Source organism: Adelges cooleyi, unplaced genomic scaffold, assembly GCF_023614345.1.
Source record: "Adelges cooleyi isolate 19-005CV unplaced genomic scaffold, UGA_ACOO_1.1 ACOO_flye_CR_arks_rails_tigmint_CR_PRNA_23, whole genome shotgun sequence".
In the NCBI taxonomy this organism is placed as follows: domain Eukaryota; kingdom Metazoa; phylum Arthropoda; class Insecta; order Hemiptera; family Adelgidae; genus Adelges; species Adelges cooleyi.
The window spans coordinates 17,292,592-17,306,938 of NW_026095893.1; the positions used below are offsets into that span (position 1 = coordinate 17,292,592).

The 14,347-nt window shown below is 27.4% G+C and overlaps 2 protein-coding genes across 6 annotated transcripts in view; one reads left to right on the plus strand and one right to left on the minus strand.

Moving 5' to 3' along the window:
- LOC126835753 (transcription factor HNF-4 homolog) lies at positions 1–13,900 on the minus strand. 4 transcript variants are annotated; one of them, XM_050568547.1, is made up of 9 exons: positions 4,191–4,211; positions 2,815–3,031; positions 2,637–2,731; positions 2,117–2,241; positions 1,893–2,033; positions 1,674–1,794; positions 1,430–1,567; positions 786–1,022; positions 1–594 (listed from the first exon to the last, which is right to left on the minus strand). In XM_050568547.1, the coding sequence occupies exons 2-9, from the start codon at positions 3,012–3,014 to the stop codon at positions 530–532; spliced, it is 1,122 nt and encodes a 373-aa protein (XP_050424504.1). In that variant the 5' UTR covers positions 3,015–3,031; positions 4,191–4,211; the 3' UTR covers positions 1–529. The 4 variants fall into 4 exon arrangements, with proteins under 4 accessions (XP_050424504.1, XP_050424503.1, XP_050424502.1 ...); XM_050568546.1 differs by having other exon boundaries at positions 2,815–3,034; positions 4,191–4,209; XM_050568545.1 differs by lacking the exon at positions 4,191–4,211 and adding an exon at positions 13,568–13,900 and having other exon boundaries at positions 2–594.
- Positions 7,375–14,347, plus strand: part of LOC126835754 (pickpocket protein 28-like) — a 23,642-nt gene continuing 16,669 nt past the window's right edge. For both annotated transcript variants that reach the window (XM_050568548.1, XM_050568549.1), the window contains exon 1: positions 7,375–7,461. The gene's annotated coding sequence lies outside the window, so the exon portion shown is untranslated. The remainder of the gene's footprint in view (positions 7,462–14,347) is intronic.

Genomic DNA, 14,347 nt, shown 5'->3' on the forward strand with positions numbered 1-14,347 from the left:
TTACACAGTATTAATCTGCTATAAATACGTTTTCTGAACAATTATTTATGTACCTTGCTTACGATAATGACAGTGAAGTTTTTAAAATTTGACAATTAGGTAATGACAAGCATAATTTATTGTTGTATTTTATAGTCAATACAAATAACATTTTTTTTCTTATGTACAAACAGTTATAACTTGACTCTTAATTTGTCAATAGGAAATTCTAATCTAGTTTCAATATTAACTATAATTCCGCTGACTAGCGTTATATTTTAAACTTAAATACACAAAAATGAAACAATAATAAAAATAGTTAAAAAATTATACCTATCATTAAATTTATATAACATTATAAATATATTGATTTTCGAATAAGTTAAGCCATTTAAAAGATCATAATTATTAGTAGTATCTAAATAAAGAAAATTAGAAGTTAGTTGCTTGTAATCTTAAAATTAAAACTACGAGTAATAGAAATTTCACTCGTACACAAAAATTAAAAATTAATCGTATACACAAAAATTATGATTTTTTAAAATTGGTTTTATGGCGCGCTGATAACATTTATGGTTTTGTCTTGATTGTTTGAATCAGCATCGATTGGAGCTCCTGAAAAAGAAACATAAAATAATGAGTGTTATATTTAAAATAAGCTACTTTTTTAATATCAAGTTAATGTAAAAATAATTTTAAAAAAAACTGGTTGTTTATACAGAAAAAACAAGATGAATAAATTAAAAGAAAAATGGCGTGACTAAGGTCACTACAAACGAGCAGGTTTCTTACGACAAATGATTTACCTCCGAGTAACATCTCCTGCAATAACGGTTCAATGTGGGCCATTCCAAAGAGTTTTGCAAACTGAATTTGCTCAATCATTTGCCATGTAATCGATTGTAGAGCTGGTAACGTTAATAAAAGCTCTGCAAAACGACCGCAAGTCTCGTATTGTCTATCACTGATGTAGTCTTCTAGGTTTCGGTGAATTTGTTTGCGCATACGTCTGATGCGGTCGGGTTCGTGTAAGTCTTTAGCATCTATTTAAAAAACAACCCCAGTTAATATTGTGATCTAAGTTTGTGTGTAAACACTAATATTGCAGATTTTGTTTGAAATTAAATACAAAATATGATATTTAGAACTGGACTCGGATATGTTCTACACAAAAGAAAACTAGACTTTTCTGCTTTCTGTTTGTAAGTTGTCTACAACTCTGGAGGAATCTAAACTAAATTTTTAAATGGGAGGAAGTTATTAAATATTTGACAAGGATATGCCTATTTTCATTCGCTCAATTCTCGTAATTTGGGAAGGGGTTGGGTTTAACTCTCACAAGCCTTTTTATATTTGTATAATAACAGCATTTGTCCCAGAATTGCCTTTTTAATGTCGACAATATAGTTGATAAGTAGTGACAAATCAATCAAATAAAAAATGCATTTACTTGGATCAAAGAACACTATTGCTTTGAGGCAAGCAAATTCTGTGTCATCAATTTGCACATCATTTAAAGGTTTGACGAGTTCATCTAAAACGCGTGTACCAACTCTGCTTATGTCCAAGTCCGATGGTATTCCGTTATCTGCAAACACGATTATAAATAAGTTGGTTATTTTACAATACGAGGTGTTAGATTTTTGGGTAGGAATGGACGTCTTCAATTTTCAAACTTTAATATGTGTACTAACCGGGCACATGGCGAGTAATAACTCTGTTGTTTCCTAATAACAACACGTCCTTAAGCATTAGAGATCTTTTGGCCAAGCCCAACAACAAATGTTCACCAGCGTGAGCTCGTAATAACGACACCTGCAACCATATTATACCATGTTTAACAGTTCATATATTATTATGTGTTTTGCTATAGTACCTATAGTTTAAATTTTAATCAAAATTTAAGTAATTACCTGGTCGTTCAACTGAAGTTCCGTAAACGCGGGAATACGTTTAGCCCAATCAACTAAAAAGAGCAGCTGAGTCTTCATTGATTCGCATACGTCACCAATGTTTGCCACATGTTTGTTGGCTAAATTAGTATCATCAGCTGTCTGTAATATGAGTATTATGAAATTTTTAGAAACGTTTATAGTTTAAATAAAGTTAAAAAAAAAATGTGTATGCACACACTTACATCTGATTCGTTCCGAGACAGTATTTCAGCATTCAATAATGATGTAACCGACAAACCATTAGCACTCGGCTGCTCTTCATAGCTGGGTCTTCTGCAGTTGATACGATCACGTTCGTTTTGGACAGCTGAAATAAAAAAACATTTTATTACTATTAATGTAACGAAATCTTATTTAAGAAAATAAATTGCAAAACATAAATATGTGTACGGTTTTACTCGAATTGAAAACAAAAGATGATATATTATGATATTATTATATTTAATTTTAATTTAATTTATTTGTGATTATTGTGTTTAATATTAACTGTAGCCTCACAAAAAATTATCTATAAATATTAGCGTAACATTTTTTTACTGTTAATTTAATATACTATTCAGATGCTAGGTAGATGTGGGCCTTTTTTTATCGAGTTCACAATCGGCAAAGACGCTAGAATTAACCAGGACGTCTGGTAACCCTTGGTCATTGTTACAATAATTTAAGGGGTATTTAAGTACATGAGGGGTTCGACTTGCATACCTTCTTTTCGCATACCAGCCTTGAAACATTTCCGTAACCGGCAGTAACGGCACTGGTTGCGTTTGTCTTTGTTTACAATGCAGTTTCTTGAAAATCTATAAAAAAAAATAATGTTATGTAAAGTAGACGTTTAAGGTTTGTAATTGTACAGGTTTCAATAAAATCAAACGATTCTTGCCTGCACGAGTAGAAATGGCTCTTTCTGACGGACCTTCTGAAAAATCCCTTACATCCGTCGCATGAGGCTGCTCCATAATGTTTGCCGGTCGCTCGGTCACCGCAAATTGAGCACGCTTGATTTTGGCCAGGCATCGGTGGAGAATGGATTTGTGGTGTGTCAATAGTTTGCAAGTATGGCGGTTCTCGATGTACTGGCATGCCGTTAAGATCCGATTCTGCTATAAATAATTTTACATATAATTAATGAATTTAAGTTAAGTTTAAGTAAAGTAAGTTGAGAAATATAATTTAAATTTAGTAAATTTTAATCAGATTTGTAAAAGTTGGTACGCAATTTCGTTATTTGGTGACACCATTAGGGGCTATTTTTAGAAAATAATTAATTTACCTATAGGTTACTGTTGTCGACTACAACATGCAAAATATGAAGGTTATATAACATACAAATATATAATCATCATCGGGGACTTAGCGGAAAATAAGGTTATGCCCGGAAATTAAATTTCATCCAGGACACTAAAAAATACTTGCATCGAGCAAATATATTAAATATCTAAATCTTAAGTAACATTATAATTGTTTTAAAAAACCTTTTATTTGTGAATTGTGTGAATAAAATAATTTAAAATACACCATTTTATACTTGAAATATTTTTCATAATTTTATGGGAAGCAAGATTTCCTACCCCTGTTAGCTAGGTAACTAGGTACTATAGGTTAACTATTGAATTGTAGTTTTTTTTTCTCAATATATTATAGATATATTATGTGTATTTCGAGCAGTATAATAAAACTCGAGCGTTAATTGCAATTGCTAATTAAAACACAAGCTTGGAAGAAAAATTATTTCAGTCATAAAATAAATGCGATTAAAAATACAAAAGAACTAGTTATTGTGTTGTTTTGTTTATCATGGAAATAATATATAATACGCGAGGAGATTATAAATAGTCTTTAGACCAAAATCTATTTCAGGTTTTTTATGGTTATTAATTATTATGGCGCGACATAGATCGGTAGATGCTCAGTTTTCAATCGGTTGATTTTGTAACACCATTTTCTTTAGGGGCTAGGGCTTTTTAATATTTTACATACTGAACGTCTTTTGGGATAAAACACTGAGCTTTAGTTGTTTTGTAGTACGATTTTATGCGTTCATATAATATTTTATTATTACAATCACCCGAAAGTCTACCGGCAAATGTAATCAAAGGACGCGCACCTCAAGCGCAGGTAAGTACCGAAGTAGTAATAAGCATAATGACGTATTTTATTAACGTTTTCTGTAAAATTCCTATTGAGTGTAATAATATAACAATACAATATAATATAATATTCATAACAAATCGCGATGCAATGTAAACAACGACTTACACATTTTCACTAGGTAATTTTGTCAACAAAACACTGCGGTTGAACTTTGTACGTCACATAGGGCTAAACACTAATAATATACGCATAGTTCTCAATATTGAAAAAATGGTTAATTACAATCTATAATGTAGTAAAAGAATCAACACATTGTTATTATTATTATTGTTATTATTATTATTATGCGTGTGTATATGGGGCCGCGTTATTCGATCTACTGATGCCATCACGGACATCAATACTTAATCATTTCGTATCATAATAAAAACATTATACAAAGAAGTATACACACCGTTTGACATCATCAGTATTATCCGTATTTACCAATACTCGAATCGCTTTATTTAAATATTGTTGATAAATGAGCAAAATACCTACAAACTAAATAGCCGCGATCAATAATAAATGATACGACGACTCTCGGTGGACTTTACCCAATGTATTATTGTGGCTTACATTTTGTAGGAGTCATCAGCTCTACAACGTGGTTTGTAGAGTATATTGGCTTGACTTCTGTGTAGGTTATGAAATCCTGGTACGTGTAATCAAGGGTGTTTTTATTTCTACAACCGTAGATTAGGTACCTAGATTAATATCTTTATACATTCTGTAGGTACAACGAGATCCTCTTGTTTAACACATTACGTGTCCTTAAACGAGGCAATTAAAAAAAAAATTATTTGACTAGGTTTAATCACCAGTCACTTTTGGTAAAATTTGAACAAATCAGCAAATGTTTTGCAGAGTTTCTCTCGATTTTAAGATGGTAGCGATGGCCTATTTTAATTGTTAATTTGATAAGAAGACATTATACACGCTCCATGTTGATTTTAGATCAAAAATACTTATAAAATAAAACAAAAGATGACAAGATTTTGGAGGCAATGTCATTAACTCAACTTGATAAACCTAATATTTAACATTTGAAGTCACATTTTTTTACTTCTTTTTAAATAGTTATAACTTTTTTTACGTTTTTATTTTCATAATCGGCTATGTCATTGTCTTCAAAATGTTGCTGTCTTTCGGTTTTAAAATAAATGTTTTTGCTCTAAAACCACTTTGGACCGAGTAAAACGCTTTCTGCGTATCTATGTTTAGATGAAAATGTATACTTAAATTGCTGTCAAGCGATAAGGAAGGTTGTCTGATTAGCAGTTATCGATTATGAACAATCGTGTTAAGGTATGGAGATAAATAAACGTTCCCTTGAGTTAAAACACTAGCACTATTAAAAGCAACCAAATCGATATTTACTTCAATAATTATTAATGTAATATCGGTTTACCGTTTTTTATAATTTACTTGTATAATTATTGTATAAATAAATACATTATCTAGAAGTAGTTTCAGGGAGTGACATTAATAAAGATGTTAAGAGATCAAGTACCTTTTTTTGAAAAAAAACATTATTTATTGTAAAACATATTTAAATTGTTATATTTTATCGTAGAAATTATAATGGGAAACCATGATTTAATGAACAATAAATTACATACCAATTTGCACGGAATAAAACAAAAAATGTTTGAATACTATTACTTCTACATAAACATAATATTTAATTTAAATTTGTAATCGCCATTTTAATTTTTTGTTTTTATAATAAATAATTACTTATTTATGTTATGATATATTTAATAATATTAAAATATATTATACATTAATAGAAATTTAATTAAAACATACGACTTATAGAAATATTTTATTTATTTAGTTGTATTTTTTTAACTCGATAGGAATGGTTTAATTTCAGATTAAAACAACAATGTACATTTAATTGTATCCCGGTAAGATTCGATATTTGATAATATCCATAAGGCAATAAGGAATTAAATACAATAGTTTCAAATCGGATATCAATGGAATTTTCATAAAAACTATAAGCTATGATCTTCACAAAAAATATAAACATTAAAAATTCACTGAAATTATGTATAGTAGGCTACTGTTCATAATACTATTAATTTTGTTAAATAATCATTTTTCATGATACAGTTTTGTTCTAATTAACGTACAACTAACGTAAGTAAAAAAACCGGTCAGCGTTTAATTAGTCATTGGTTTATTTTAATAATTGCTTCGTAACTTTAACTATATTGTGATAAAATATAAGCCACGTGAAATATTATTTATTAAATTGTGTAAATCCACCATTTAGTACAAATAGGAAGTCAAATTATTCTATTCGTTCATTTATTATTCGGGATATAAATAAAAGCTCATATTTTATTTTTAATTTGTTATAATATATGCAAAACATTCAACCAACAATATACAAATGACTAATAATTTAATAATTTTATCTAATGTAATAGTTTCAGTTTAAAGTGAAGTATTGAGTTTGACTAGAATTAACGATAGATCGCATTATGTACATCAACATTACATCACATTGTTAATATTGTGAATTTGTTTTATTCACAAACCGATTTTTTTTACTACCTATGTTTAAAATATTAATAGTTAAAACTAAACTGTACATAAATAAAAGTTATTTTGATAATTATGATACTATTATACTTAGCAATAATTCAACTAAACTAAAATATGAAATCTAAATAGAAATATACAGTTAAATAATCAGCAACAATACAGATTCCTACCTTAGGGATAGAGATAGGGAAAATTCAGATTTTTTAATTTTAAAAATCCCAAACTAGAAACTTTATTTTACTTAACACTTTAAACCATATTTAAAAATATAATTCAAGGCTACAAAACAGTTTTAGATTCTTAAACAATTTGGGTTTTAGGATTTTCAAAATCTAGGTTAGGGAATAATTTAGAGGGTCCCGCCTTAACTTATTCAAACGAACTGTATCGAGCTTACCAGTTTTTTAACGAGTACCAAAGTCTTTAATCGGTTCGGAGAATTTTCTAAAACTATTAATTTATAATAATACATTTTAATAAATAAAAATAAATGTGTCAATAACATTACCCTATAAATATTGAAAATAGTTATTTTAAACGATGAGCTATTTAATTAAATGACATAGAACCACACAATAAGCTACTAATGTAGCTTTACATAATCTATAATACTAGGTCAGACTTGCGAAAATGTGTTCAGGGATATTTCGTCACTAGTAAATATGGTGGGGTTAGCTATGTTTACAGTTGACACAATCACAATATATAAACACTGGCCTAGTAATGATTATTCGACAATTTATTTATGGTAGTTCAATAGTATAAGTTTATTTTAAATTCTAATTTGTATTACTGAAACTTTTGTGTTGTGTGAGATGTAGACAACTCTTGTTATCAAGTAGGTATTTAATTTTATTTAGCATATATTATGTAGGAGCAAATAATGTTTAAGAATTCGAGCTAAATAACAATAGTCAATTCACATAATATGTAGGTACACTGATGAGTCTCAGTTGGTTGAAATGGGATAACTGCAGTTAAATAGGGCAAGTTCAACAGCAACGTTTTACATAAAAATAACCATTTTTGTTTATCTTATATTTAACAACGGGTGGTTAAATGATTAAATCATTAAATTAAAGTATAATATTTTTAATTATTACTTTTAAAAGTTAGTGGTTACAACTGCTCCATAAAAATTGCAGTTACGCTTCTTCACCTTACATTGAATAGGCAACACACATTTACATAATTTAAAACATTAACTAGAACACGATATATATTAGCAAATATTGGTGGATGCCAATTCCTTGGGATTTTCGCCCATGGAAAAAATGTTCTTTATTGATAAAAACTTACCTAACACATGATTTAAAAAAAACAATATTAGGTGTAGGCAATAGAAAATAATTCATCGGGTCTTAAGAGCCTATTCTCAATTATTAGCTAAAATAGTATATATTATACATAATACCATTACCTACACTTATTTTAGCTTTTTAAAAATGTATTTAAGATGTTATATACTTAAACATAATTCCATGCGTTGTTATAAAAAATAAAAACATTAATGATAATTTGCTAAAACTTAATTTATATGAGATTGGCTTTTTTAGACAAAGACTACTAGTATTTAGGTATATTGTATATATTGCAATACTTAAGAAAAAAGAGGTTTTAATAAATGTCAACCATGTTAATTAATTTACCGGTTAACTTGTATAACCATTAAGGTAGGATTTTAATTTAAATCATTTTTTCTATAAGAAAAATCCATTTTGGTTTATTTTAGACCAAAAAGCCAGACAATGTTTCGACTAATAGGATGATCCAATTTCAATTCTGTAAAGAAATTAGACTTTTTTACCAAATTACTATATTATTTTAGAAGTCGATTTACATTAAAAAAATTCAGTTTCTTGTAAATAAAAAAATCAAATTTTCAATTTTTTCAATATTAAAACCTAATTTTTTTTACAGTAAAAAAAATCAAAAATCAATTTTTACATAACCTAATAAAGTTGTTAACGAACTCTTTACGGAATTGAAATAGGACCATCCTTAATAGTCGAAATTTTGTCTGACTTTTTGGTCTAAATAGTAAAAAAAATAACACTCATGCAATCCCCTTAAGCTAAAAATTAGTCACTTTTGTAGGTCTAATAATTCAGAAATTGGTTTTTAACTATTCAATTTTGTATTAAAGCTAAAATGGGTTGCATTTGCCGTTTTCTGATGTTTCTAAAAGTGATACTTAATTAAAAGAATAACACTTTTTTTATTCCATTAAGCATAAAAACTCATTTTGAAAAATTATTTTTATGAATGGCGCATACAATAACCCAAGTTTTTTAATTATTTCTACACTGATGTATTAGTGTTGATATTCACAGTAACAATAAGACAATTCTTGTTATTTTCTTTTTTGTCCGTTGTGTAATAAAATAAAGAAGTAAAACTATTTACAGGTTTTTATTAGGAACGTTCTATTCACGTGTTTCATATGATACATGAATTAAGATTATGTTACAAAACAATAAACAATTATTTAGATTATAATATACAATTTCCTATAAATGCTTCTGATAAGATCTTATTATTGTTATGTTAGATTTGCTTATTATTAGTGATATATATATATATATATATATATTAACAGTTATATGAGTTATGCTGTACCTATAGTCTGAGATATGAAACACTCGACCTATAGTGTTTAACGAAGGATAAAAACCTCTTGATCATAAAACCGCAAACCCCAGGAATGTACCCGGCTGTGTAAGGGTAGGGTGAAGGGTTCACATTTTGAAAAATTCAAGTATTATCCCGAAGCCAAAATATAGTTATATTTGAAATAATAGTTAATAGTTATATTTGAAATTTTGTTTAGCATTTAATAAATCTTGACATTTTAAAAATTCGAATTACATAAATATATACAATTCCGTTTATTATTTATGTTTATTTTATATACACTAACTATTAAACAAATAAACTTTGTACCTACTTCTTTGTCTTATCCCATACAAAAAAAGGGCGGCCAACCAACATTTCTATCCATTTTACTTACTTGTTTTATTTTTCACATATTTTACTATTCCTAACTTCTTCTTATTTACTCATTCTTTATTCTAACTAGTATTCTACTAATATTGTCATGTCTCATTAAAAAAAAACCATATGAATATGTTAAAACATTCATGGATTGGAATATAACTTTGATAACTTTCAGATGAATCCACTATACTAGACTATACTAGTCTAGTCGCGATAGTGGAACGGTGAAAATTATTACTCTGAAGATATACTCAAATTTTAGCTCAAAAATAAAGACATGGATATTTCCGTAAATTATCTAGTTAACAATATCATAGTTAAATGTAAAAAAAAATCATCAGAAAGTATAAACTTAACAAAAAGTTAAACTTCATAACGAATTAACTCTCAAATATTTTGTTAAAATTTGACACTGAAATAAGAGTATATAGTATTTAAAAAAATATTAGTTTGTAATGTCGTGATATGATTAAAAAATAATAAACTGTTTTAATTTGTTTAACGTGTTTAGATTGTAAGTTTCAAAATCGTGTTTAATTTTTTTTTTACAATTAAAAATTAAAAAAAATTTAAAACCCTTTAATACAAAAAAATAATACACGTATTTTGGTAATGATGTTTCTTAACAAAGTATATATAAGTTTTTTCTAAACTTATATTTATTATATTTATTTGGAATAACAAAATAAACAGACATTGTATTTCATTATACATAAATATTAAATTATTAATTTAAAGACACTAACCGGATTTGGATGGAATGTAATTGGTAATTAAGATTAGTTAGTAATGTTATAATTTTAAATGAACGAAGTACAACTACTTACAAATTATAAATTATAAGATTATTTAATTAACTAATTAATTAATCTGTGTAGGTTATATTTAAAATAAACATGTTAATGTAACTCAGGTCATCGAGCTATGATGGTAAAAATTGTAAGAGAATAGCAAACTATAAAATTAAATGTGTTATTATTAGAAAAAATAGTTCCAAAAATAAATGACTTCTTCAATAGGTTATCTTTGAATTTTGAGTGTTTTCTTAGAAATGTTATGTGTAGCCCATAATATGAAATATTAATTAATGTGTTAATTATTAATGTGATTTAGTTTCTTGAATTAATCTGGTTTAAGTCTTAGAAAAAGTAACGGTAGTATAATACGTAATAATATAAGATACGTTTCTATACTAACTTTGCTTTTGCTAAGATCAATAACAGATTAATGATTCACGTTTTCTTAAGCGTTATAGGTGTTGAACCACAACGTGTTATTAAATCCATAAATAATATTATAGAATATTAAATTGTATAATTACATTGAATATCGGTAAGCACAATAGCAATAATAAAAGCAATGAGATTAATACAGTAATAAGTTAATTTAAAATCTAAATATATTTAAATTAAGATATTATTCTGTGAGACCTCAGAGTATGCAACATTAGATTACCAATATCATTTATGTATTAATTAACTAGTATCAGCAACTCCTTCACGTTTTTTAATATATAGAATTTCTCAAACATTTAAGAGGTCAATCAAAAAAGGTTATAGACTATCTATAATACTATACTATTATGTATAGGTACATTATGATTCTTTTATTGTTGAACTAGGTGCGCATATCTAATTACTTAAACTGTATTGTATCGTATGTAGTAATCAAAACCAATACAGTACGATTTTGACAATTAAAGGAACTTCCATGTTTGTATAAGTAATCTCTTTAGTAAAATTTTAAACATCAACTATTTATTATGATTTATGTCAAATAGTTTGTATTTAAAAAGTATTTTTGAGTAGGCACTAATTTAAGTCTAGGGCTAACATGTAAAAATATATATTCGTTATTTTTCCTATATTGTAGGTGCCACTATCTGCTTTTAAGAAAGGCGTAGTTTCTCAACTAATAGGTATTAAGGAGTTAAGTAAATTAAAAGAAATTATATTTTAAGCATCGATTTTTTTTTAAATTAAATGACCCACAATTTAATTGTTAATAACTTTATCAAAAACCGTTCAAGTCAACATTTAGATAAGTTCTCGATCTTCAAAATGTATATTATGTACTTTTAGCCTAACTGCTTAGTTTCCCAGGAAAATACATCTTCCGAGACATGATTTTGTACAAATATAACCAGACAACTGTGTTGTAATTTTGAGTTGGAAATAAATAATAATTAGTTATGTGGATTTCTTTTTACTATGTCGATACATAAGTACACAAATTTTACCTTTAGGGCAAGGTTATCGGAAAATCGTCTATATACTTTACTCCTTAATTAAATTTGTTGTGTGGCGTCTTTTTAATTTACCGCACTTAATTAGCGATAAATTATAGATAACATTTGACAGTATTTATACTAGAATTATTATTAATTATGTAAACTTTTTTAAGGGTAAAATATTATTATATTTATGGTAAATTAATATAATATAATATTATTAATATCCTCCTGTAGTAGTTACGGTAATAACATACATTAACGTTTGGTTAATGCATTTGATATCAACATGTTTCAATGCTTGCTTAATAATAGAAAGGATGATTTTTTACTGAATGTATTGATAGATGCATTAGTCGATGCCTAATTTAATATCATTAATTATTTCCCTTGTATCATTCTACAAAATCTAGCCAAATATTTTGACTTAAACATTTGATTTAAAAACTAATTCAGCAAAATAATAAATGAATGCTTGTATTAAAATTGCTTAGACGAAAACAGTATAATTTACGTTTCTAGTATTCAATATTAATTTTGGAACAATCCAAAGTAGTTATTGTTGGGAATATTAGGCTACACCCAATTTACATAATTAAATAGAAAACGCATAATAAAATCATAACGGACCATTCTAACTACTGTTTTTATTCCTATCTTCTCTTAAGGGGCCGCCTCTACACCTGCGTATTTTTAGTAAAAAACAACTCACTCTACATTAAATTAACTGTTCCTAAGAATACTCAGATTTAAGTTTTGAAAAAACATTTGAATTCTTCATAACATTTTCAAGGCATCTGTAGTACATTTAATAGTGTGTGTGACTGTGACACAATTTAAAAATTATTTTTTGTAAATTATTTCAGTTTTAAAAAAAGTAAAAAATTTCAGTTTTTACATTGAATCTATTTCGTAAAAAAGATACTTCTCTTTTATGGTGATATGTATGTTTAAAGTTGTTAGCTTAATGTTAAGTTTTAGCGAAAAATTGCCTATACAATGCGCCTTAATAAATGCTAGCGTAGAGGCCCCTAAAAGACTCACTCTGGACTCGCATTAAGCATTCAATTTCTGACAAATGATTATACATAAGTTAAGTTTTTATAAATGATATTAACGATTCCCATACTAGAACATACATATAAAACGTTTGGTATACATTTCTAAATATGTATAAACTCAATACCGTTTTTTATGGTTAGTCGCCAAAAAAGATGTTTACACACTACACTTACAACATAATTAATTAACGAGTTCAAACTTTTCTAAATTTCCAAAGTTTTGTCAAACGTTTACAAAAATAAAGACTTGAAATATATTTTTATCATTTTGTTATTGCAAACCCATAAGCTAAAATAGCGGTTAAAACACGTTTCCCAGTGAATTAGTGGCGGACAAACAGGAAACATATTTACTGATAGTACAATTCAAACACACGGTTCGCCGCATGAAAGGTCATATTATATATTATTATATTGTCAGTATTGTAAACCGCTTTTTGGATACGACGGGTGTTATTATATTGTATATTATTCGTTACATAATATATAAATTATAAAATAATTATCAATTTTACTAAGCATTATCAAATGGTCCCGATTTAAAACAAACTAATCTGCACTTGTTATATTAAAAATAGATGTTTCTATTAAATGATAATAATATCTCTTGTCGTTGCACAAGTTTAATGGCGTAGGTAATAATATCGTATAACTACCTGTAATCCATACGTTGCCATTGTACGTGGTTCCTTCTCCAAACGGTTCAGACTTGAGTATAAAATTGTTGTTCGTTGGCATCGACTCCATAAATGGAAAATCGTTAATAAACATTTTCGAAGTTACAACGGAATTGAGGTTTGAATGTAAACAGAATAATATAAAAATACAGTAAGCGATCACGTCTCAAATATTTTCATATTATTTTATTTGTTTGGAAAACCTGAGCGTTTTTTTAATAGAAATAAGAATAGAAACTCAATCACTCGCGCAACCTTAATATCTTCACTCTTCAGTCTTCACTGAGACGCGGAATGTACAGAAATAATAATATAGTGAAAAATGTTATATTTAATTCAAATGCGGACGCCGATAGATAAAACCACAATAAAACGCGGTGGGGCCGACCGATTTATTATTGGATATCCCGCTTATCGCAAAATCCATTATCTGCCCTTTCTGAGCCACCCTTGACTCGCCAGCACACATAAATCAAACATGTTATACTTAATATAAAAAAATTGATTGTAAATTGTAATAAAACAAAATGTTATAATAACATTAATTATAATTATTATTGTTATTGTTATAATAAAAAAAGCCTTAAGGTAATTAATCGTAGGTTAACACACACAGATTTTAATCTACCTTTAGTTGGTAAAGCCAATCGGCATATAATAATAATAGGCATTTTTTACAAATCAACATTAAATAATTTGATAATTAGTATATAATATGAGTATATAGTATATACCATGGTTGAAATATACAGGTTATTG